Here is a 25,718-nt window from a genome sequence, read left to right on the forward strand (position 1 = left end):
GTAAAAGAGTCCCACATTATAGATACATAGTCTACTTGTGGTAAGACAACAGTTTCATAGGCTGGCAACCAAAGAGCCTGGGGTTGATACTTTTTAAGCTCTTGCGGGAAAGAAGTTTCTGGCTTGGATTAGTTGTAACGTGGTCAATGTGCTTTGATAATTAAAGCATGTTATTGATCCAGAGCCATAGGTATTTGAAGTGAGTTTTTTCAGCAAGAAGCAGATTACTTTCCCAATAGCTAAATTTCAAAGGTTCGCGTTTCAGAGTATAATAGTCATAAAAGTATTTCCGAAATTGATTTTCATTTGCTGAAATTGACATCACTGAATAACTTTCTGGAAGTCCTTATTCAGCTTGTGTTGGTCAGAAGCACTTTTTATGTCCGAGTATGTAACACAATCATTAGCCAACAATTTAATTTTAATTGAAATATATATTAATTTGTAATTACTGACTATTAGAAATAGGAGAGACCCAAGCATGGACATCCCTATGGTATGCCAGAGTCTACTGAAAGCCTTTCTGATGAGTGGTCCTTGTAAACAACATAATGCTGCCGATTTCTTGGCTAGACTGACAACTAAGTTGTCAATTGCGTATTTTTGAGGACTTCATTTATTTATAAGGTAACATTTTGTGAGAAACAATGTCCAATGGTTTGCTGAAATCTATAAAGAACTGTGCCAGTTTGGTTACTATTAGTAATTTCTACTCCGGAACCATGAACTCTTTCAAATAACTGAATAGATGTATGTACAATAACCTTTTCTAAACCCATGTTGGTATCTCACTAATATCTTTCAATGACAGGTGACGATACCATAAATTCTGCATTTACTTTCAGATTCAAATACAGCATGATTGAAAAGAACACAAATAACCTAGTTTTCCTAGCATGAAAAGGCTCTTACAGTCTACATTATCCGGCGATTTTCATGGTTCCCGAAGTTTGTGATAAGAGGATAAGAAAACTAAATGGGAGAGAGCAGTGAGAGAGAAGTGGAGGCACAGGTTTTTAGTACGCCTCATGCAAGCATCATCAATATGAGGTGCGATGCAGCTAGGTGTGGCCTTTGCTATGGCGATCTCGGAAGGTGCGCCTAGCTTTGCCAGCTACGTACTGCACCGAGAGAGAGAGCTGCAATGAGATAAGAAAGAAGTGCTGCTTGTGTACTTTGCTACGAGACATGCATAATGCTGTGCTCACTAGTGTCACTGAGAGCCACCAGGAAGAGCTGGCACCGGCTGGGTAGCATCAACCCTCCCGGCCGCAGTAGCCGGTCCCTGGCCTGAAGCACACTGCCAAGCATGCCTTCGAAGAGGAGGAAGTAGCCCATCCACTCAGACACCAGCACGTCCACACGCTCAGGGAGCTCCAATTCCTCCACGCGGCCATGCACCAGGGTCACTTGCTCTGACAGACCATTCTCCCTGCATTACCATAGATGACGTATTCACTGACTGACCCAACTCAACCTAATGTATAGGCTTAAAAAGGCCTTGCAACAACTTTTCTTCAAAAGTGACAACGCACTGGAGTGCAGTGCCTCTCAGTGAATAGTATATCCCCAAAGAAACTTTTTTAAAAGGGCCTAATAGTAAATGAACATACATAGAGCATAAAGAAAGATTCACATTAAAGGGACACTATAGCGAAAACTATTTAGAACTGTATTAATAGATTACCCTTCTACAATACCAAAAGAAAAAAGAAAGGTAACTATCACCATGAGAAGCTGCTTAAAAAAAAAAGGCTCAAACGAAAAAAAGGCTCAAAAACGAAATTAAGATGGTGATGCCACCTCGAAGTTCCCGCAAAAGCTCACAGTGACATCAATTTTGACAGTGACTGCTTGGGCCTGTTAATTATTTATCAGCAAAAATGGACTACATTGTATTCTAATATTGTAAAAGATGCAACTTATCAAGTTTCATAAACTGTTACTGAGACACAGCAGCCTAAATTCAAGAATATACTTTAAAATCCATGATGGCACACTGAGTTACAAGCACTAGTACTAGCGCAAAATTTTAAAAAATGAGACTTTGACCCTCATTTTCACTTCCAATAACCAACCTATTGCTGCAAAATCAGGAAAAATTGAGTGCTCAAAGAAAACTTTATCCATATAAACTGATTTAGCATGTATATATATGTATATATATATATATACATATATATCTGTTTAGTGCAGTTTCAACAGTGACTTTTCAGGGTGTTTACCGAGTTGACATTTCCAAATTCTCTTAGTTTTCCAGGTTTTCCCCGAGTGCCTTTGCAAAATTCCCTGAGTGACGCAGAACATTGCTTTATGTCAAGGAGGGCTGACACCATGTCACCTGATGATGTCGCTCTCTAGTAAGCATGTTAAAAAATTAAAAAAACGACTTAATCCAGTTTGAATAGTAAGGAGTAGTGTTTATCTTATTTAAAAAGAAAACAGAAGGGAGGTTAGTAAAACGCACAGTGAATAAATTATCTTCGAAAAAAATGGCAAAGCCCATTGCAAATCGAGTCGGAACATTTTCAAATATGAATAAAAAGAGATGCATACAGAGGCAAATATTTTCGAATATGAGCTATTTATATCAAGTGATGGCAAGCTCATTGGTGTGAGGCCCGAACTTTGGCACAAGTGAAATTCTCTCTCAGCAGCTGGAAGGTCAACCTCAACTGTCCTAACATACTATCAGCCCACACACAACGCTGCAGTGTTGCGTTTCCCTGCTTCAAAGAGTTTATTTTGGTTTGGATGAGGGACAACTGCATCTCTGCATCAGCAAACACTTTGCTTCTTGAGTTCAAGCTCCTTCAAAGAAGCGGCAGCGCGCTTCCTTTTCCGTTCACTCCTCACTGCGTCAGATTTTTGCTCTTGTCCTCCTTCTGCCACGCGTTCGCCCCATGGACCATTTGAAGCATCCTCTTGGTCAGTTGTACAGTCAACGTCCGATTTCTCGTGCTCCCTAAGGGCCACGAAAACGCCCGAAAAATCGGGCAGTCCGAAAAAAATGAATGCATCTTTTACTGCCCTTAACGGCTCAAATCGCCACAAGCACGTCTTAAAAAGCTCTGAAGACCTGCCAGTACACTTATTAGGCATATCGGTGCTCGTACTGTAACAGGAGACGGCGGGTGCATGCGTGTATAATTAAGGAATACACACTGTCCCGTGACAATTCCGCCTTCCCACGCTTGTTAAGCTTCACTGCAATACTTTGCATATGATTCATCGCGTAACATTGCTGTACCGAGGCGAAGCTGACTTTCGGAAACCGGAATTTTGCAACGCGCTGTTTTCCGAGCTTCGAAGCCGATCGCTAAGATTACAAAGGCGAAGTTAGCGCCGTTAGTGATAGCGTCAAATTTTTTCAATGAAAAAACCCAGCACCGAATGACAAGAAGCGTCTAAGCAGCTTGGCTTAGTGCCGCCATGGTGGCTACGGCTGCCAGCGGATCTGCGTGATAGAGCGCCGGTTTGAGTCGGCGAGATAACCAAAATGGCGGTGGTGGTGGTGGTTTTGACTGGTGCCGTTTCGGACCTGCGGTCACGGCAAAAAGTCCGGAAAATCGGACGGCAGAGGGTTCTTGCGTCCGAAATTTCAGACGTTCTTATACACTAACTCTATGGGGTACATGGTGGTGCCGCGAAGCCGCCCGAATTATCGACCATGTCCCAGAAATCGGGCGTCTGGAAAATCCGTCGTTGACTGTACGCTGGCAACTCCTCCAGCCGACGACACGGCGTCAAAGATGATTCGTTACGATTCTTCTCTGTTACTTGAGTCAGCATTAGCGCGACTTTCGTTCCCTTTCAATAAAATGACACCTAATTTCCCTGATAGAAGCACCAATTCGCTGAGTTTTCCCTGAGTATTTCCAGACTATTCAAAATCCCTGAGAATTCCCGGTTTTCCCAGTTGGTAGACACCCTGCTCTTGATTGCCGTTTCTCTTGTTTGCCCAATGTTAATCAATCTGTCTCCACCTTCCTGCAGCCCCTTTGTCTAGTTAAGACCAAGGTGCAAATGAAAATATTTGGTAGCCAGGTAATCCAAAGCCCACCTTAATCTAGAAAGGTCATTTTTTCTGGTAAAACATATTTACTGCCCTTCGCCAAACTAGCCAAGGAACATAAGCTGCAGTAAAGGAGTTTTCACAAATATTTTCAAAGTTGGTGAAGCGCTATCGCACCCATATCACATGTAAGAGAGTCACATTTAGCAATACGGAGGTTGGAAGACATAAGCCATTATAATTTGATACTACAGCGATCTCATAATGCCGCACGTGGCATCATCAACATTGTTGCAACATCATGGCACAGTGAAAACTACATGTAGCGATAAGAAAAGCTATATAATGACATTGCCATTAAAGAAAAGTTGACAAGAGTGCTGTGCACATTTCTTCTGGTTGTGCTGGCAGCCACAGTGATCGCAGGAACAGAGCAAGCCAGTCATGATGTCATGACATGTCGAAATCAAAACTGAAACTGGTTCATAGAAATGAGTATTATACAGTGCAATAAAACCACAAGTCCTGTTGCATTGGTACCAGACAGGGGGGCTTCAGGCAGCCACCCTGTCAGTACCGGAAACCACCAGTATGTATGGTGTACATGCAACAAAGTTGCACAAATATTTTTAGTCCGACCATGTTGCAATTTAGTACAAGAAAGCTGCAGTATAGTTGCATGGCTAAAACAGCTACCAATACAGAAAGAGGTACTGTGAACAGTTAAGGCCTGCTACCTATGACAAAAACAAATCTGCCTTTATGGTTATGACAATGCAACAGAAGACAAAAGAGAGGAATGCACAACTTAGCTGTCCATAATTATAAAATGTAAATATGGTTTGTTAAATGTTATTCGGTAGAAAAAAGCAAAACTTATGACATTTGGCCAGCCTGACTGGGTGAAGTCAGGACTCTGGGCTTTTACTCCAAAGTCAGGACTGTCCCACTAAATTCAGGACCATTGGCGACCCTAGTCAGTACAGCTGTAAGCCTCACCTGACAATGTCCATTGCATTGTAGACAACACCCGATTGGTCGATTCCCACTACCCTACGTGCACCAGCCCGTGCACACAACATGGAGAGGATGCCGGTGCCACACCCAACGTCAAGCACAGTGCAATTTCGAATGCAGGTGTCAGCATTTAGCTCGATGGCCTTGCGGTATGAATCCATCCGTGGCCTATCAGACAGCATCTCAAGGTGGATGCCATGGTGGCCATATGACTCAAAGTAAGGCTCGTCATGTTCAATGGGTTGTGCTTGCTCGTTCGACTGCAGCCAGCTTTCTGCCACTTCCCTGAGAGAAAAGACAAACACAATTTCCACGTGTGGCTGTGACCCACTGTCGGTAAAACAGTGAGATGAGAAAGTTGCTAAATTTAACAAGACTTTAGTTGCCTTAGCAATAACTTTGCCTTTTTGTTGTCTTAGGAACATTTTAGTAACTTTTTCAGGAACATAAAAAACAGTAAATTGACTTGGGCAAAATTTCTTATGGGACTTAGGCTAAGTTTATCTCCTTTCCCTCATTTTATACAAGGGGGATACACACATTCCCTTTAGTATTCTAATATACAGTAAACTAGGCCTCTGTTCCACAATAACATATTTGTGTAGGCAAAATGAGCCTCGCCTCCTGCCAAAACCCCCCTATTCAAAATACACTTCCGTAGCTCCATTATCAGCTTGTGAAGAAAATGTAAACAATCCTGGCAACCTTTCTCATGCTAGTCAGCATTAACTATGAGTTCTGTATAAATTCATGACATCGAGGTAGATTTATAAAAGACAAAGTTGGCATCAACCTGAATTAAACAATGCCACAAAGGAGACCCCTGGAGGCCCCCCGGAGAGGCTTCACAGTTGAAGGTTGGCTTCCTTGCCAGCTACGTCAACTCTTTTTCATTCTTCTGCTCTGTGGCTAACTGCAAGTCCACATACCTCATGCGCTCGATGGCTTGCTCAGCCTGAGAAAGCCGGTCCCGCAGTTGGCGACACTCATCCTCAGGTTTTGCACTGGCATTCAAGAGCTCTTCCACATCTGCACCAGCGAATTTGCAACATAAGCGCATAACTAGTTTAGTGCTTGCAAATCAGAAGGGGTGCACTTTACTGATCGATATAACACAACATGGTATCTGAGTGGCTTACAATGTGCACATAAAGGCCTACAGCAACATAATTTTACTGTGGCTAAATTAGTTATGTACAAGCTACTGCAATGATCTTGGCAGAGATGCATGACCGGTAACTCTAATTTACTCACTAACAGTCTTTAAATAGCACCTAAGCAGTCAACATGTGCACCTGGTGATTAGTGGTAAGATGCAAACATCGGCACGTCACCTCCGAGATTTTTCACAGTATCACGCCCAATCTCTGAGGTCATATCAAAGGGCTGCAGCGATTCTCAACATTCTGAGATCTGTGTCTTTTGGAAAGTGGTAATGGTGGCATTTTTTTTCTCAGTATTAAAATCAAAAATTTTTTTCGAGCTCTTCGTGATGCATCCAATCAATTTTCCATGTAAAATTTTGTACAAAGGCTGTTCTATATCTATGCTACAGGAAACCAGGCCTTTTACAAAATCTTATAATTTTGTCGCATATGAAGTGCATTAACACTACACATCACATATGCACAGCGACAACAGTACACATGTGACATTCAAGGGCTTCAGTATGCACGTACAGTGCTATCATTCTTAAAATACCAGAACATATGTGACACAGGTTGCAGACTGCTAGCAGCACTGGTGTAGCCACATTGTGAAACTTTGTTCAACCACAACAAATGACAAAGATTTTTGTGTTGCATAAATGTGTTCTCACCAAACAAGAAATGACAGAAAAAGCCAGCACATATTATTGCCTTCTGCAGACTCCTTTACACCAGGCTACTAAGTAGAACATGGTAGTTGCAATCCCACTTCTTTGTGCTCTAACTGAGCTCTGCGTGGCAAGATGACAGCAGCACTTCTTAGGCTAGTTGGTCATGCATAGCTATTGGAAGAGGAGTGAAATTGACACATACGCAGAGGAAGGACACAGGACGAGCCCTCATCCTGCATCCTTCCTGTCTATATGTGTTATTTTGAGCTCCTCTCCTAAAAAGATTACAGCTACGAGTAATGTTGCTAACCTTCCTGTCTCCAGTACCGCCTCAATGAAAATAGATGCTTAATTAGAAGAACAAATTTTCAGGGGAACCATGCAAGCACTTGCTGAATACCTGAACTAAGCATCTCGGGATTCACCAAAGTAAATCACTGGGCTAGTTGGTGTTGCATTACTAAAGCTTTGCAGTGCTTCGAACACAGGCATCAGGAATAAATGACGGTGAGTGTCCGGTCAAATGGGGGTGACAGGCGCATCAGCGTGGCCTTGCTGTCCTTGTTAAGTAAACAGTGTGAACTCATATCGCACAAAAAGCAACATTTACGGTAAGACACTTCTGTAAGTTGCATTTTCATGCTTTCAATATGTTGTATTTAGTCTATATTGTTCTGTTTTCTTGGCATGATGCATAGTTTTCTTGTATAATAATAACAATACTTCATCGCCAGTCAATGTTTCTTTTATGTGTTTGCTGCACTGCAAACATTATTAATCCAATGACTGTTGTCAAAAGAAAAGGTGCTTTCTTCAGTGAATTTTCACTTTGAGTTTCACTCAAAACTATCACTTAGTGGAAATTTGCCAACCGTAGGTTAAGAGCAAGTCATCTTGCACAACTGGCACAAGGTATTGGTCATCCTCCCAGGGAAGGCACTGTGGATCAGCAGTCTGTAGGGCCTCTGGGCTTGTTTTCTGAAACAGGTCAGCAGCACCACATAAGAAAAAACATAAGCTGCAGTCTGCTGCACTTAGCTAAAACTGCTCTATTTCTAGTCACAGTAAAAAGTGTACGAGTCCTTCATTGACAGGTGCAGTAATCCTGTTATGTGCATTGACATGTGCATCCACAGTTTGTGTTGTTTCTCTTAAAAATGCACACTTTCAGAAACATGAGTGAAACACTGCCATAGTTTTCAATATCGTAAAATATATATAATTTATACAGCTTGCATTACACAAAGCGACTCTAAGTTGATGACAAAAAATGTTGTGTACTACAAAAGCAACAATATGCAAACAAAGTACATTGTTGTGAAAGCAAATAGAACCAATGTACGAGTTTTAGAAGGATTGAAAACTGGGTGAGTTGGAATGTGTTTGTGATACAGCAGCGCAAAAAAAAACATGACCATAAAGTGCTGTAGTTGTTCCTGGGTCCTGGTTTACGTCACTTTTTGACGCAGCTATATCACAGTATTAAAAGGGAGAAGAAAGGGAACCGAGGGGCTCGATTTTGTTGATCATGACCACATAAAGTCAACAGTCAATGAATCCAAGGAAAGCATTGGGGAAATTGGCTGTAGTTGAAATGCAAATGTAAAAGGTAATGAAGAAAAGGGAACTGAAAGTGGACGAAAAGATAACTTGTTGCTGGTGGGAGCCAAACCCACAACTTCCACATTACGTGTGCGTTGCACATGCAGGAAGGAAAAATATAGGAGGGAGCACTACGTTACACAGCCAGCCTTGGCAAGCAAGAGCTCTGAGAAGCCACAGTGATGGCCCAACACGTGACCTCTTGCACTGAGATCACGTAGCAAGAATCGAAATTTGCTAAGACGTTTGGCCGCCAGTAGTTTTTCTTCGGTGCATGCTTGTTCAGCTACGCCCTGCCCTAACTCTGCCTGCAGAGAACACTACAAGCAACTGCGCACTTTGACGGGCAACCACATGTTAGGCCACTACTGGCCCAGCAGATTTTGGTTTCAATTGCATTACAGTGTGCTCCCTCCTGTTTTTTCCTTCCTCCATGGCGTTGCAATACCGACTGTGCTGCGGCTATGGCTATTAATCCATCCACTAACTTGGGCATTTATGTTTACTATAACTAGCCTTGAGTGTTAGCCAGCACTACTGAGAACCATGCTGGGCTGATGTAGAACATCCTTTTTTGCACGATGGCGTCATGAATGACAAGTTATTTTTTCATCCAATTACACTTCCCTTTTTTTCATTATTTTCTACATTTCAATTTCAACTACAGCTATTCTTTTTCACTTTTATTTCCCTAAGGACCTCTCAATGAGGGTATTACATAAGGGGTGGGGTTTACAAATGTTTATTCTAATTAGTGGCCACATTAGTTCAATGAAGAATATTAGTATTAAGCTTATCAGCAAACGTCGAACAGGTAATTTCAGGTATGTGACGGGGCAGGCTGTTCCAGTCAGTTGATGATCGGCAAAAGAAGAATGCAGAGAAGGTTGTAGTATGGCTGCGTGGACGGGTTGCTTGCAAGGAATGCCCTGTACACAGGGAATGGCAAGGGGGTGGGGCCAACACATATGGTGCACGATGGAGCGAACTGTAATAAAACTTATGAATGAGGATTTTGCGTGTTTAAGGCGGACTGTGCTTTTGGTAGTGACACGCTAGCGTTGTAAGAATACGAAGAATGAATTAATCTTGCCGCACAATTCTGAATTCTTTCAAGTGCATTGATAAGGTAAGTTTCATGTGGTGACCAGATGGGGGATGCATATTCAATTTTCGGACGTGCGAGCCTCTTGAATATTAGTAGTTTGACGTGTTGACGCAGATGGCATTTTAGGAATCCCAGTGTTTGGTTAGCAGAGACAGTAATGCGCGTTACATGAGCAGACCAGTCTAAGTCGTATGAAAGGGTGACGCCAAGGTATTTAAATGTGTCCACTTTTTCTAAGGTATTATTAGTAATATTACACGGAGAGTATAAGGGCTGATGGCAGTGAGTGAAGCACATTACTTTGCATTTATTGGGGTTAATGGTCATTAACAAGTCGTTGCACCAGTCTTGCACTTTGTTAAGGTCATTTTGTAAAATACTGTGGTCAGAGTCATTAGTAATTATGCAGTAGATGACACAATCGTCAGCAAACATACAGATTTGAGAGGAAACGTTAAGAGGAAGGTCGTTAATATAAATAAGAAAAATTAGGGGATCTAGAACGCTACCTTGTGGGATGCCAGATGTTACAGGGAGGAGCGCGGAGGTGTGATTATTGGCATGCACTGCCTGTGATCGGTTAATGAGAAATTCAATAACCCAATTTAAGATGTCAGGGTGCAGGTTCAGCTGGGAGAACTTGAGTATTAGGTGTTGGTGAGGTAATTTATCAAATGCTTTGGCATAATTCAGAAAAATGGCATTGCTATGGGTGTCAGCATCGAGATTAATGTGCAAGCCGCGGACGAACATAGCAAGTTGCGTTTCGCACAAGACCCTTACGGGAACCATGTTGGGATGGGTGAAAGAAGTTGTTAGTGTCAACAAAGTGCACAATTTGGGTGAAAATGACGTACTCCATTATCTTGTAGGGTACGCTGGTTAGGGAAATCGGTCTGCAGTTAAGAGGTGAGTTTTTATACCTGATTTGTAGATTGGAACAACCTGCCCTTTCTTTCATGTGACAGGGATGCTACAGAAGGATAAAGACTGTGAGAAGATTAATCTATAGTATGATGCGCAGATGAGTTTAGTATTTTCTAGCAGTTTAGAGTTGATGCCATCCGCCCCTGATGACAATGAGAGTTTTAGCTTTTGAATTATTGTCGTTATGCCATGGTCAGTGAATACGATGGGTGACATAACAGATTGCACAGGTGAAGGTGGTATAGGCAACAGAGCATCAGGTTCAGTGGCGAATACTGATGAAAACGCGTGGTTAAATGCATCGGCACACTCTTCAAGGATTACTATCGTTACGGTCGGCGATAGTGATAGCATCCGGTGGTTTGGGTTTAGAAATTGCCAGAATTTCTGGGGTTTAGTACTTAGTACACGAGGCAACGTGTCATGGAAAAAGGAGTGTTTTTCGTGGTGTATAGCTGAGAGATAAACTTTCTCTGCCTCGTAATATTTGTCCCAGGCCACAGCACAATTGGTTTGATTTGCCAACCGAAAAAATCGTTTTTTCCTGTTTCCTAAAGTTCATAATTTTTTTGTGAAGCAAGGTTTATTGCTGTTAGTCGGTACTGAGATAACTGGAATGTGGTTAGTAGCAAGGCCGGTGATTTTTTGTTGGAAGATCGACCAATTTGCTTGAAGTGTGCGGTTATGGAATTCAGCACTGAAAGTGGGGTACAAGGAGCTAATTTCCCTGATGCTTTCTTTGGCTTCATTGTCTGTTGGCTTTATGTGCTAAGTATTGAAAGAGGTTGTTTTGGTTTGAGAGCTCCTTGTTTCTTACTTGGAGATCGTCATATATGTATGGCTGTAGTTATAGATCTGCATTAAACAGCACAGGAGCTGCAGTGCTCATTTGATGAAGTCATCCTTCAGTGCTTCAATGGTACAGAACATGATGCTCTCATATGGCAGAAGCTAATGTACACTCACGTAGGTAGTGAGATGAACACGAGTTACCATAAAAACAGACACTACAGCGCAGACGTTTGATTGACTAGGTTTAAAGTTACCCATTCATTCAAGGGGCTGTGAGAAACCCCGTTGTGGAGGTCTGGGAATCGAACCCAGACCTCGTGTTCCACAGCAAAACACCGGAGCCACAGTAGTAGCATTTGCAATCGTGCACTCTGATAACTAATGCGTCGGGTTTTTTTTTTTTTTTTTGCATTATAGCCTGTTCACTTATCTGCTGCATTCTGTCCGTGCGTGCGTTATGCCATGCGCATAAAAAAATAGTTTTATGCTGAAGATTGAGTGTGTCCGCACGTCTTTTTCTTTGCCGTCCTTCATCGCTCATCGCTGCTTCGCGTGTTTCCAGATTAACAGAACACAGCACTGTGATGTTGCGATAAACTGACATGAAAAGAATTTCGCGCTGAGCGATTTTTCAGAATTGCAAGCTTCAACAGCCGCGATTGGTGCAGGCCCGTGATCCGTGCATCGCGTTGAGGGCCCAAGTTTACGCACGTGTTTACGGACGTAGTTGACCATCTTGATGTACCCGAAGCAGTCCAGCTGCAAGCGTTCAACCACATGGTTGATGGAGAACGTGTGGTCATGCGCGCAGTGCTCGTACACGAGCTCTGGTGAAGCACGCACTTCGCCGCAGAATAGACACGCGCTGTCTTCGCGCTCGGTCTCCAATTCCTCCGCGCTGTCCCACGCCGCATCGTTTTCGTCATCGGACATCGTACTACACATGATCGAGTGTACAAGTAAACCCACGTGCGCCAGCAGACCGCTCACCGCTCGTTCGCGATAACTGTAAACAGACTCTCATAGCCAAGCCAAAGACAGCCTGAAGCCGTATGCTATTGACGTCACTAAATGACAATATGTTCGAATAAGTGGTGTCCAAACCTGCATTCTAGCGGCGGCTTTTTCTATGTGGTAGATCATATGAACAAATCTTCAATATAATATGCGAAAACAAGAATTAATAGAGTTTGCGTGCAGCTCTATGCCTGCTGCCGCCTACAAGAGCAAGTTATCCATAAGCAAGCAAAGCTGCAGCGGCCATATTGCTAGAGGCAAAAGAGCTGCGTTCCCAGCATAGGCGGCCGCGGAATACGCGTGACATTATTCTTATTTGTAGTTTCACGGTAGAAATTTGATCAAGTCAAGTCGTTTATTGCAACAGTCATGTTGGAGTTACATGGCAGTAGTATTAAAGCAGAAGGACCCAGAGTTTTGAAAAAACTGCTTGGGGGACCTCCTATGATTACATAAATAGGGTTATTGTACAAGAGAGAGAGGTATTTTAATTATTGGAAAATGTAGAGAGGTCGGCCGGATAATGGAGAATCTGGCCTGCTACTCTACGTAAGGGAAGGGGAAGAGGGGAAGAAAAAGGGTCACAATGGGGGATGATAATGGGAGGAACGATGTGAAGGACACATTACACAACTGGTATCACAGGCGTGAGTCCAGCCCCGTGTCACCCAGGAAACGTGAAAGTGCACGCATTGGTTATTGTACAAAAACAGCAAAGAAGTGCGGTCATGTGAACAATAAGAATATTAATTAGGCAAGTTGGTTATCCATAACAGGAAATTGGATACACAAGTTATTGGTAATGCGAATTATTGAATAACATGAAAAATAATCGAAAGCGTGTGAAGAAGCAGAATAACAACGAATATCAACAAGAATAATCAAACCGAGATGAGAGACCATACTCGTTTTATTATCAATAATATTAATTACTTATACAAAAACAGAAACCTCTTTAAGATGTATGTTAGTTCACAAATGTGTGTTATTGGCGAAGAAAAATTTCTGCAATCCATTTCTTCACACAGACTTCGAGAAAATCAACTGGCGGGACGCTATGCCAATCGGGCTTCTTTGCTGTGTAAATTAATGTTCTCTCATGTGATGTGACTGCGTTATATTCACCACTAGTTATCGACTGGTTGCTGAGCAAGACTTTTCATCCACCTTTTGCGAAGACCTTATCACCTTCTACCAGCAACTTGTGACTAAGGCGCGACCACCGCCTTCATTTACTGGTCTATCACTCGTGAGGGGTGGGGGGGGGGGAGGGGGGGTAGCGCATGGCTGTGAACATGGTTAGGAACTGCAGTTCGCATTTTACATCTGCTCCAAGTAGATTCAAAAAGGCCCTCACGCCATTGGAGACCTTATTTTATTCGCAATACTTTATTAAGAGCTCTTCCATTTTGATACAAAATTACCAAGCTGGTTTTCTCGAGAAACCTGCAAATCATACATTCAGCATCCGGAAACGCTTGATATTTATATAGTGAATCCAGATCTAGGTTACGTCATCGAACTTCACTGTGGATGTTCTCTCATAACTTATATTGAGCACAAGCGGTCAAGCGTTCTTGTGTTCAAGCCGTAACACAACACAATATTTTCTGTTTTCTGGGCGAGTTGGTACGTAGTTGTGAACGAGCAGGAAGCCAGTGAGACATGCACACGTGGACGAAGGGAAAAAGTGAACTGGATTTCAATTCAGCTTATTTACCTGATAGTTCTGGCTGGATGAGCGCAGCACTTGTAATTACCCTCTCTCTCCCTATATATATATTTTTTTTTCATAACTCGAGCTCCCGTACTTCTTGTGCACGCGTCTCACTGTTTTTCCCATTACAAACACAGGCATTACGCTATATACGCAAGCTAAATAAAAAAATCGGTGCCAAAGTTTCCACCGTGTGAAGAAGGATGACCACCGAACCTGTGTATGTGGGCCCCTTAAAAGCGAACTGCACCTCCGCCGCGGGTCGGCCCGGCATCGCACTGCCTTCAGGGTGTTTTTCTACACGCAGTCACAATAGTGGGGAAAATAGCCCTTAACAGCTTCGCTGTAAAAAAAAAAATCAAGCTATGTGCATGGTTTTACGTGCCAAAGCCACGATCTGATTATGAGGCACGCCGTAGTGGGGGGGCTTCGAAAATGTTGATCACCTGAGGGTCTTTAACGTGCACCTAAATCTAAGTACACGGGTGTTCTCGCATTTAGCCCCCATTGAAACACGGCCGCCGTGGCCGGAATTCGATCCCGTGACCTCGTGCTTAGCAGCCTTAGCATTTGCGGGTCAAGCTAAATAGAGAAGGTCGTGGAAAAAAATCACCGACGATTACGATACTCCTCAATGCGCAATTTCAGTGCAGCTCTATACGTGTTTTCATTTCGCGATTTATTGGCTTGCGCGGACAATCTGTCTCGTGCAGTACGTTAATTGCAAACGGAGCGAAGCGTTGCAAAACAAGTACTGAAGCCCAGCGATAGCGGCGAGCAGAGACGGCGATTGTTGAAAACCTGATCTGCGGGTCAAGCGCGTCGACTTCTATACATGACTCGTCAAAGGCTCCAGAGTAATCGAAGGTGCCCGCTAGGATTTGAAAAAGCACAGCCAAATTCGCGTCGCGCATACAGATTACAAAAAGGCTTCGATTTTTGAAAACAGCCAACCGATAAAACTGCCGATAACATTCGAGAAACTTCTGACACAAGCAGGCGCGTCGTGCGTCGAGGGATAACGTTTAACATTGGTTAGCCGATGAAAAGCCGTGACCGAAGAAAGATAAAGAAGTGAACAGACGACGCGCGGTACTCTGGCGCCATCTCCTAGCGATCGTCGCAGAACACGTTGCGTGCGGCACCAAGCACGAGACGTTCATTTGAGGAGTCGCCAGACGTTTGTGCGCAGGCTCGAGTACGAGCAGGCGCGAGAGAGAAAATGTGGGGTCTTTTGCTCCTCCAATATATGACTCTGCCTAGGCACTACGGAGGAGGTTTCTTATTGCGTGTTGTGTATTACAGAAACAACACAAGGACGCTCCCGCCGCCGGACAAAAGCTTTAATAAACACCAACAAGTGGCCTGGCGGAAGCTACCAACTAACACCGTCCCCAACCCCTATATATACTCCAAGGCCTGCCCAGGAGTCTACACCCCCGAATGTAGGCTCTGCGGGGTCACAAAGGCAGATTTAAAACACATTTTATTCGTCTGCGACAATCTAAAACCGAAAAGAGAATGGCAACCCTCGAACGAGCAAGAGCGGGAGGATGCGGTGTCCAGCTCGGACCCGGCGGTTCAACTGCAGGCCGTCATCTGGGCTTTGGAAGTCGCCGACAGACAGGGCCTCACGACCATAACAGGTGGCACTAGAGGAACTGATCGGACGGCCACCTCACGCACCCTGGAAGCCCATCAAAGTCAACCAAATCCTTTCTGTTGACGAAATAAAGTTGTTACCACCATCACCTAGCGCGTGTTGTAGGCGTTTGTCCCTAGGCGTGCCGGCATTGCGGAGTGGGGTCGAGTTTATTTGCGCTCGGACGCTGGCTGCCGGCCATCCATCTTCACAGAATGGAATAGCTCCTTAATTTTCTATATATTGTTATGATCGGCCTGGAATTGGAAAAGTGTGGGAAACGTTTCAGCTCGATTTCCCGAATCGAGATAATCGCTCTCATCCCCGAGAAAGCGTCACCGCTATGGATCCTGCCACGCCCTGAGCTGACACGGGTAGCTCAGGGCGATCAGCAGGTAGGACACGAATAGGAGGAGGCCATCGACATCCCAACTTCACAAGGTGACCCAAGACTGCGCTCAACGCGCGGCACTGACACCTCCATGGGCGCAGCCCCAAGGAGACTTCGACTATATACCACAAGACCACGAGAAGTGAATGAACCTTTCTTTTGGGGACCTCTCTACCGATTGTCACAACCATGTACTACTTAAGCGAATACATTCTGTCTACTTTTCATCATCACGATTCCCGCCTTCGTCTCCTGAACCTTTGGGGTGAAGACCTACCTCACCCTGTCAAGATCTTATCGGTACCTCGCAACATTATTGTTATGCAGTGCTTGCAGACTTCTGCAGCACCGTGTCTTCTTGTATAAACTTCGTGCTAAATTTTTTATATCCAATTTATTTATATATTTCAATACCTTCAATGCCCGAAGGCATTCCACAAGGGAGTGGTGAAGAAATATCTGAAGTACATAGTAACCGAGGGTTGCAATGTGGCTTTGTTGGTAATGCATCTTCAAGGGGAGTACGGTAGCGCGATTAAAAGACAGGACAAAAGAAGACACATAGGGACACACACAGCGCTGTCTAGCGCTGTGTGTGTCCCTATGTGTCTTCTTTTGTCCCGTCTTTTAATCGCGCTACCGTACTCCCATTGAAGGTACATAGTTACATGATGAAGTTACAGCGTACAGTAATCATCAATGGTAGCTTGCAAACAGAAATATTAATGACGTTGAAGTTGCAGGTGGTTCCAATCAGTCGCTGTCTTCGGGATGAACGAGTGAAAAGGAAAGAACAAACAAGTTAGTTTTACGAAAAGGAACGCTACTTTCTGGCTGTGGTCTGCACGTGACGAAACGATGGTTCACTTAGTAGTAGTTCATCACTCAGTCCTCATTATGAAAGATTTAATAAAATAACGATAAACGGGACATCTTCCTGCGCAAGACACGGTTAGGAAGTTGTAAGAATGCTTTCATAGATGACAACTTCAAAGACTAAAATAATGACATAAAATAAAGTGCATATGTCGTGCACATATTCAATTTGATTAATAAGGTACTCGTGACTTGTATTCCACACCGCACATGCATATTCCTACTTAGAGCCTACAAATGTTTTATACAGTGTTAGTTTTAGTGATGATGGTGCTCTTGAAAAGTTGCGATGTCAGTCACATAAAATTCTGTTAGCATTATTTATTACATAATTGTTATTTTGCTTGCAAAACATTTTAACGGTTATGTGTACTTGTACATGTATATATGAAGTTACTTCATCTAGCACAGAACCACAAATGTTATAAAAAGGAGGGTCTTTCGGAGAAATTCTCATTGACTTACGTTTTTTTTTTTTTTGGTATTGAAAGGTATATTTAGCTTGGTGGTTCCCATCTAAATACATGGGAACGGAAAAATAGTTCTCGGAAATCACTACACCGAATTTGAAGAGGTTTGTAGCATCTAAAGGTAGAAATTAAAATCTAGTGACTGTAGGAAGCAGATTTTCGTTTCAACTGCAAATTTTTTTACAACAATTGTTGAAGATCGCAAGCTTTCAAGAAACCAGAATTTCAAGTTTAGAACTCTGCAGCTCGGCTACAGAGATAAAAATGGTATCACAATTTTGTTAACTAAACTTAATAATACATCTATAGCGTACAAACTCCATGTATTATACACAGGCCTCAAATTTAAAAGTAATATGTGAGTAAAACTTTTGAAAAGCCCTTGTAAAAGCTGTAACAAATTCACGTAAGCTGTAAATGAATACACCAAACTTTTCCGCTTTCGATGCTCTCTAACGGATGCACTTTGCATAAGTGTGAAATCTGTGTTTTTTGTGCACAGTTACAGATTTCTAAACATCGCACTTCTGTATTTTTATTTAACTTACCAGTTTTTGTAACGCACTCCAGGCCTTAAATTAAAATCCTGCTTCCAACATTCACTAGAACTTAACTTTCTCTCTCAAGTAGAACAAATTTCATGAAAATTGGTCCAGGGGTTATCTCAGAAAAAAACATTTCTGCGTTACTACGCGTTAAATTACGCAATCACCGGCATATAACCTAATGGATGACTGAACATTACGCACATCGCTCATATACTTTAAAAAAGGGAAGGAGCCGGAGAACGGACCCTGTGGAACGTCGGAGTTAACTGAACTAGGAGAATAATCACGGTTAGGCGTCACGTTTTGTGCTCTGTTAGCAATAAATTTTCAGTCCAATCTAATATGCTAGTGTTGACGTTTAAAACAAAGCAGAGTGTGACAGACAAGGTCAAACACTGGAAAAATCAAGAAATATGCACTCTATGAGATATACATTGTCAAGAGCGATCATTAGAAAGCAAGTTAAATGCACTTCACAATAAAATTATGTTTGGAAACCGTGCAGACCTGGCGTGAAGAATGAGTTGGCTTAGAAAAAATAATTAGATGTTATAGATTATGTATTCTAATAGCTTACCGAACACTAGTTAGTGAAAGGTATGTAATTGAGCGAAGATTGGAATTAAACAATGACGCAACCTTGCCCACCTTCCTATCGCTGACTAAGTGGCCACAGGCTAGAGATTGCGAAAAAAGTGAATATAATGAAACAGGACATTTCAGTGTTTTTTTAATAACGTCAAATTGATATTATCCAGGTCCACGTGACGATGAAGTCCCTAAGTTCTTGATTAAGTGCAACACAGCAAGCGAGTCAATTTACACTTGGACTATAGGCGGATAAATAGGCAAACTAAATTCTGGAAAATCCGTGACACACTTGCAGAAAATGGCCTGACGAACATTTCATTAAATAGAGCACAATACAAAGACCCGCCATAATTATTAATCAACGATATACGGTTACCTTTTGAGTCCCCGTCGATTCTGCGGAACTCTTTGGTGTTCCTTGTTTTAAAAGTGAAGCAAAGGTGCATACGCACTAGCAGAAAAATGGGTTATCGGAACCTTCCAGATCACCCTCCACTACCGTGAAAAGCGGTTGAGATATCCTCCCCCATGTAAATCCTTTAAGAAATTCTAGCAAACGACCTGACGCCAGCTACAGGCACAAACCTTCATCTCTCCAGCTTTTCTCGCCCTGGTTCATCCAGGCCTATATAGACAGGAATGCATGCTCTGCGGCGCGCCTAGAGCCAACTTGCATCACACAATGTTCATGTGCACCGAGCTCCAGCCATCCTCCGAGTGGCAGCTTACCGACGTCGATGGATGGGAGACCACGATGTCTAGCTCCAACCCAGCCGACCAAACACGGCTGGTGGACTGCGCTCTGAAGGTTGCCGAGGGCCACAAACTCCCGGCCACCCCAAGCGCTCCTGAGCCTCCCCCCCCCCTCACAAGTAGTGTTGTAAAAAGGCTCAAGTAATACATGTTTACCGCCACCACCTTTGCGTCTTTTTATCGCTTTTTATATACTCCGAGGCCACCTTCAGCAGTGAGGTATACCCATTGTCCAGCTTTCTACCTCGGGTGGCTATACCTGGAATAAGAAGCCGGAGCCACAGTCACAAAGAAAACTGCGCACCGCGGTGGAGTCCACAGCGCCGATTCCCGATAAATTGTCCGGAGAAGACCAGCAAGTGGTTGTGATGCTTTGGTTTCGTGTGCTTTTCAGCAAGTTGCGTATCTGCGTCAGCGCGAAGTGCAAGTACTGGATGCTCTTAATCCAGTGCTTGCAAACTCTCCCACCCGCAGCCTCCTATTCGCGCAACCACGTCCCAGATGTGAACGCAGATCCCCACCTATGGAACTCCACTTTAATGTCATGGTGCTTCACTGCACACAGTCATCACTTCCTCTTTTTTCTATTCGCCCTCCCCTCACCCCCAGTGTAGGGTAGCAAACCGGACGCTCGTCTGGTTCTCTCTATCTCTCTCTCACTCCGCTCGAAATGTTTTGCCCTTCTCTAGGTCTTGATACTTCCCCCGGGAATTGGGCCTGCCAGAGCTTTGTGTATGTTTGCACAACCCTACTTTTCAAAACGGCCAAGCTTCTTCACTTTACGCCGTTGTAGCGATTAGATGGAAGTGTTCAATGTCCGTTCCAAATGTCGGCCAAGGTTTATCGAGAGAGCCATTGAAACTAGGCTATAGCGCACTTGAATTTTGAGCATGAAATCGGTAGTCCGTCAAAAGTGTATCTGCATGGTCAAGAAAAAGGAATTGCGCAGATTGCTGGTGTGGGTCGGGAGCCTGGCCCGCCGTTCCACTACGTTCCGCCGTTACTACGTGGCTATGTTATTACAGGTGCCGTTATATGTTCGAACGGTCTCCTATCTATATATACTGTAAGCGCGATGGGTTCGATGTGTTCAAGTGCCGCTAACCACCATAAGCCACCCTGCCTTACAACTTCACTGTGTGCATAGTATGGTATTGATTCGCTTCGAATCAGATTCATTGACTCGGAGATTGTTACAGTTTACTCTTGGCGTGTTATCTATATAAGGCGTCCCTTTTCTCGCTAAACGTCTCCATCCGTTAAATTATCGCGCAGTGTCAAGGTCTCGGCGATCCTGAGGTACTCAACCCCAGCGGTCGCCTGGCGTTGAGCATATTCAGGTTCAACGAATAGTTGAGCTATTCAGTTGCAGATCACGACAAAGTCCATTCAAGAGGATACAGTATGTACAAATTTATTTACAGAACGTATTTACACACGCTTGTCCAAAAGTTGATATTGCACAAGGTCCTGGCTGAGCCATCACTAGTGAGGCCGATACGACGAGACAGTTCAGCTGCAGTGGTTCATGAGGTAACGAACACGGAAGCCACCAACGTGAAGGTTCGAGTCTTCGAGTGCTTCTACTGGCTGCGGCGGTTCCTTCACTCCGGAACCGGAGGCCAGGTCGGGCCGTTCGACGACCGTGATGAGAGACATGTGTGGATGGAGAGGCTTGTTCTGGAAGCGAACAAAGTCATGGTTACGGTCGAGCAAGTGCACCGAACGTAATGCAGATATTAGCAGAAAGCTTGAGATAGTTCAAGCGTACCGACGGCTGCGCTACGTTCTGATAACTTCGCACTCAATACCAAAAACGCGCTAAAATAGAAGACGCTTCAGCGTACCTGTAGGTTGTGCGGCACGTGTTTGATGACCGAGAAGGAGTCCTTGACGAAGCCGACTTGAGCTCCGGCGGGCTTGAGGGCTGCCAAATGGTGTTGCATCTGCTGGTGCATGGTCAGCGCAGGGTGGGACACCATCATCTGGTGGTGGGGGGGCACTCCATGGCGGCCGTCGTGGCTGACGCTCACGCCACCGTCGAAAGCGCGAGTGGCGAAGCCGGCGCCGACGCCGCTGGTGGTGCCACGGGGACGCGACGTCACCACGGAAACCGTAAACGGCAGAACCTCGGCTGTAAAAGGAGAATGGCGTCATTAACATTGTACATGCCGCTGGACAAAAGAAAACATATATGTGCATATTGAAACTCATGTGCCTAGTATATACCAGAGGCAATGAACAAGAACCGGTACAGAACGGTGACCTCCGAAGAAGGACACCATTCAGCTGCAAGTCTTGCGTACATTTAGTGCGGACATGTGTACTCACAGCTGATGGTTCCTCCCGGGAATCCCTGTCCGCAGAATCGGTCAGAGGTCACGTCTTCTGTGAAAGCCCTGTTTGCGCCGCTGGGCACAAATATGTATGCGTCCTCACAACTTCTAGCTCCGGTCAGAGGCTCAGTGCCGGCGCCCATTTGGAAGGAAGTCGGCTCGCTCGGGCTGTACTGCACCACACAAGACGACAGACGATGAATCATTTACTCGTTATAAAGACTGAGTAGCGCTAAGTGATTAGTACGGAGAGCGCAGACGTGGAACAGCACAACTGTACAACGATATGTGATGATCCAACACATACTGCATGTATTAAAATGTAAGCACGTCTTACGGTGATTTGGCAGAAGCCTAGCTGTTTTCTGAAGCAGACGGTGTACTTGTGGTCAGCGATCAGCTGCTGCTTCAGGGCACTCGGCTGGTAGTTGAAGCTGCTGAACTCTCCCGAGGGGGCCGTGAAGTATTGCAGGCACGAGTCGGGTGCTGGGAATTCCAAGTAAGCAGGTTAACGTCATCAGAACCGTACGGATAAATGCAGATCGTGCTCCGGCGCCAATCTAAGCGTGCACTTCCAACCTACCTTTGACTGGTGAGAGGCAGTGAACAAAGGAGACTCGGATGTGCCACTTGCGTCCCATCGGCACCTCACTGCCGAGGCTGAAGCTAAGGACAGCGCGCGTTGCCTCGGAGACGTCGACGTACACTACGCAGAGAACAGGGCATGTTGTTGAACACATTCAAGTAATACACAGCGTCACTATTGGTAGCAATGCTCCCCGCTTTTGCTTATATGTCACAACTTACTACTGCTTTGTCTGCACTATACATCAGGCGCCATAACTTTCGGAAAGAAATATCTAAACGCCTTATTCCCGGGAACTTATCGCGCATACCTATTGTGCATTAAGCGTGCACACCCCTGCCCGCATGCATACTGCGCATGTGCAATCCCGCTATTTTGGCGTATTGCCCTTATTGGGAAATATTGACGGGCTTGCTTACTGTGCTGTCCGGCGTTCTGTCCGCAGAGGGCTGGGTACGTGGTGCTTCCCAGGCCCGTGGCGACGGTGAACACATCGTCGTCGCAGAGGCCAGCCCGAGGTCCGGTGGCGCGGGGCGGCGCCAGAGAGAACTGCACGAAGTCTAGCCGCAGCTGGCACACCTCGCGGCCGAAGGTGACCTCGGCGCTGCACATGCCTCCACGGCGGTAGTCAGCGGGAAAGTCCGGGTTTCGGAACGACGTCATGTTGTTCGTGATAGAGCCGCCACACGACACAGCGCTGTTCACCTGCTCGGGAACTGCAAGAGAAACACGGGTTTAGTGTTGGCTGAGACAGTAGCTATACTGCAATGTTCGTTTAGTTGCGGTAATGATTCGGGATGGTCTTATGGATCCGCGTATGCTAAGACACGCACCTATGGAATTGTGATTCGTGCACCAGCAGACCAAATATACAATTAACTGAATCAATCGATCATCACCAAATTGTACCCAGAACTTAGCAACGCCATACCACATTATCACAATATGTGAAAACGTGGTGTGCTAACGGCATCTCAAGCGAAAATCCGCTCAACATCCCCCACACCGCACTCCTTTAAAAGCATCACTAAGTGCAAAATGGCGGATCGTGCTCTCACATCTCTGAGAAAGAATATATCAGGAGTTCGCCCCAATCATGAGGTCCGCCATGTTTGATTATCGATGAGGTAGGCTTAGCGCTCACCCTTGCAACAGACGGTGGCCTGGAAGCAGTCGCCGGACGTGACGACGACGCCGCCGCCGTTGATGCAGTTGAAGTGCAGCATGCACGTGCCCGTCTCCATTCCTCCAGCGCCCACGCAGGGCTTGCTGTTGCCCCGGACGCGGTCCACGATGGTCTGCAAGAGCGACGACGGGCGCGCCCAGTCGGGCATCAAGCCACCGCCAAGGGCGCTCGTGGCCACCTCCTGCGGCTTGGGTCCCGCATGATGCTTGTGCGGCGCCATCGGCATCATGGAAGCCAGCACCTGCTGCGCCTTGGGCGGCACGTTGCTGGCCATCGCGCCTGCGGAAACAGAAGTGAAAGACTAAGCTACGCGGAGGATCTGCATTTCCCTTGAAGCAAACAATGGCGATTTTCAATAGAAAGGCTACTTCTATTCTTTACCCACACGACTACATTTCTACCCAAGGTGGAATGCTTTCGCGAGGCTATAGCGGAGTAAGGACGCGTCTTGAACTGCTCAACTTGAAAACAATGGACTAAGGAAAACGGACACAAGGACAGCGACGAACATTTGCGAGCCCTCCCAGAGTAATTGGTTCATACCGATGATGAACTGCCTGCAGTTTCTAGTTGAAAGATAAAACATCTAGCGCATGCGCAGCATTTGCAAACGGTTCACGTCATCTTTAGCGTGGGGTCTACGCTGAAGTAATTTCGTTATGCAGACGAACACCAGAGTGGTGCAGATTGCCGGAACACCTAGGTCTGCAAATGTTGGCGCTCTTTACGATATAGCCGACGAGTTTGTCCGACATTTGGTAACAAAAAAAGAACAAATCGAACTCTTTGCGATTCCTGTTGCATGAACGGTTCGTGGGCTCTTATTTCTTCCAAAAAAATATACTGGCTATTGCCGATTTTCGATCGCGTAGACAATGTGTCGGCGGCATGCGGAATGCTGTGTACGAGGCGTGCGTAATTTGCTCGGCTCGTACAGCACAGTTGGCAGGATAGACAGTGGCTATGAACATTCATTGGTTACGTGGAAGCACAAAGAACGCCAGACCGAGCCTCTCCTTGCACACATTTCTCCACGTAGGTGAGAATAACTTGTAGCGAAAGCACCATAGCTTAACTTACCCAGAGCGAAGGCCACCAAGATGGCATGGAATGTGACTAGGACAGGCTGCATGACCTGCAAAAAAAAGGCATATGGATTTACAACAAATTTCAACCCGGAACCCAGCAGCAACTAACACGTATAAAGCTCGTGCTTACTAGAGAGTGCGCGACCTCGATGCAAGCTGCCTGCAGACTGAGTCGGATGCGCTCCGATGTTTGAAGACCTTCCCGCTGTCACGTGGTGATCATTCCCGTGATCCTCCGCGCGAGTTTTTTCTTTCTCTAGTGAGAAAGGAGGCCTGGCGCACTGAAACGTGCATTTTCATTGGCTAGGACCCGAGGCACGTGTTTGGAGAGGGGACAAAAGGAGCGCCAGCCCTCCCTTCATGTCCCCGCCTCCCGCTAACCTCTCCTCTCTCTATTTTCTGGGGGAGACGAGGCAAGTACCTCCTCATCTCAACCTATACCCCTCCTCGCCTTTTTTTTCTATCAGCTCCTGCTATCGGGAACGAATGGATTCGTCACTGGTTTGCTTTCCATAGCACTTTTAAAGCAAAGTTTTCTTCGCCTTTTCCTTCGACTTTCCCTGCCGCTCCTGATGCTGTCTGGCACACCCCGTCGGGGGTCAGACAGAGCGTGACCGGAATGCTACATGACTGGGGCGAGAGAGAGAGAGAGGAGGACGCAACGCGATGAGCTCGTTTGGACCTTTGTATCCGCGTCGAATGTGCACAATGCCCTCCGGAGCTCCCTGCCCGTCGACATCCTGTAATTATCCATGACACATTCCAAAGCACTGGAGAAATTGCAGCCCATACCAATAAACCCGAGTGCTAAGGCCAGGAAACCCTGCTTCCATAGACATGGCAACGCTCGTGTGCAAACGGGACACTCTTAATTTCAAAGTTCGGTGCCGCACGTGCTTGTACGTGCGTGGTATTTCTGTAAAATAATTACCAGGCAAATTTGTCAAGCGAACAACTTAGGCAGGTTGTGCGGAAGCAGGGCCGCATTAAAATGCCTACCTTCGTCACTACGTCAACTGCATGTTCGAAATAAAGCGAAGTGAAGGTCGTAAAAAAAATCATCATTTCTGTTCTCGCCGTGGTAACTTTGCGTCTGTGGCATTGCTGTAGGTCGCGGGTCACAATCCTTACCGCGGCATCCATGTTTCGACAGAAGGGAAATACAAAAAATACTAGTACATGCAGAAAAACACCGGGCGTCAAAATTAATGTGGAGTGTCCCACTACGGCGTGCCTC

The 25,718-nt window shown here is 45.2% G+C and overlaps 3 protein-coding genes across 3 annotated transcripts in view; 1 reads left to right on the plus strand and 2 right to left on the minus strand.

Moving 5' to 3' along the window:
- LOC135920295 (protein arginine N-methyltransferase 3-like) overlaps nucleotides 1-12,291 on the minus strand; it is a 38,501-nt gene extending 26,210 nt beyond the window's left edge. The window contains exons 1-5 of the mRNA XM_065454498.2: nucleotides 11,992-12,291; nucleotides 7,724-7,829; nucleotides 5,962-6,061; nucleotides 5,015-5,317; nucleotides 1,209-1,432 (exon numbers count right to left, since the gene is read on the minus strand). Of these exons, the coding sequence (XP_065310570.1) occupies nucleotides 1,209-1,432; nucleotides 5,015-5,317; nucleotides 5,962-6,061; nucleotides 7,724-7,829; nucleotides 11,992-12,225 (967 nt within the window). The 5' untranslated portion in view covers nucleotides 12,226-12,291. The remainder of the gene's footprint in view (nucleotides 1-1,208; nucleotides 1,433-5,014; nucleotides 5,318-5,961; nucleotides 6,062-7,723; nucleotides 7,830-11,991) is intronic.
- The window catches only part of LOC135920296 (uncharacterized), a 197,492-nt gene that overhangs the window by 152,570 nt on the left and 19,204 nt on the right, over nucleotides 1-25,718 (plus strand). The window lies entirely within an intron of this gene.
- On the minus strand, nucleotides 20,705-24,631 carry LOC135920301 (uncharacterized). The gene is made up of 9 exons (XM_065454512.2): nucleotides 24,612-24,631; nucleotides 24,474-24,528; nucleotides 23,352-23,672; nucleotides 22,627-22,923; nucleotides 22,205-22,327; nucleotides 21,959-22,107; nucleotides 21,617-21,794; nucleotides 21,133-21,419; nucleotides 20,705-20,965 (listed from the first exon to the last, which is right to left on the minus strand). Exons 2-9 carry the CDS (start codon nucleotides 24,523-24,525, stop codon nucleotides 20,798-20,800), a joined length of 1,575 nt encoding a protein of 524 aa, XP_065310584.1. The 5' UTR covers nucleotides 24,526-24,528; nucleotides 24,612-24,631; the 3' UTR covers nucleotides 20,705-20,797.

This window comes from Dermacentor albipictus, chromosome 10 (assembly GCF_038994185.2).
Source record: "Dermacentor albipictus isolate Rhodes 1998 colony chromosome 10, USDA_Dalb.pri_finalv2, whole genome shotgun sequence".
Lineage (NCBI taxonomy): Eukaryota > Metazoa > Arthropoda > Arachnida > Ixodida > Ixodidae > Dermacentor > Dermacentor albipictus.

Coding starts and splice junctions, on each gene's coding strand:
- LOC135920301 (XM_065454512.2), bottom strand. CDS start 24,525: ATGCAGCCTGTCCTAGTCACATTCCATGCCATCTTGGTGGCCTTCGCT. Junction 23,673..24,473: donor CTTGGTGGCCTTCGCTCTGG/GTAAGTTAAGCT, acceptor CTGTTTCCGCAG/GCGCGATGGCCAGCAACGTG. Junction 20,966..21,132: donor ACGTGCCGCACAACCTACAG/GTACGCTGAAGC, acceptor GTTCGCTTCCAG/AACAAGCCTCTCCATCCACA.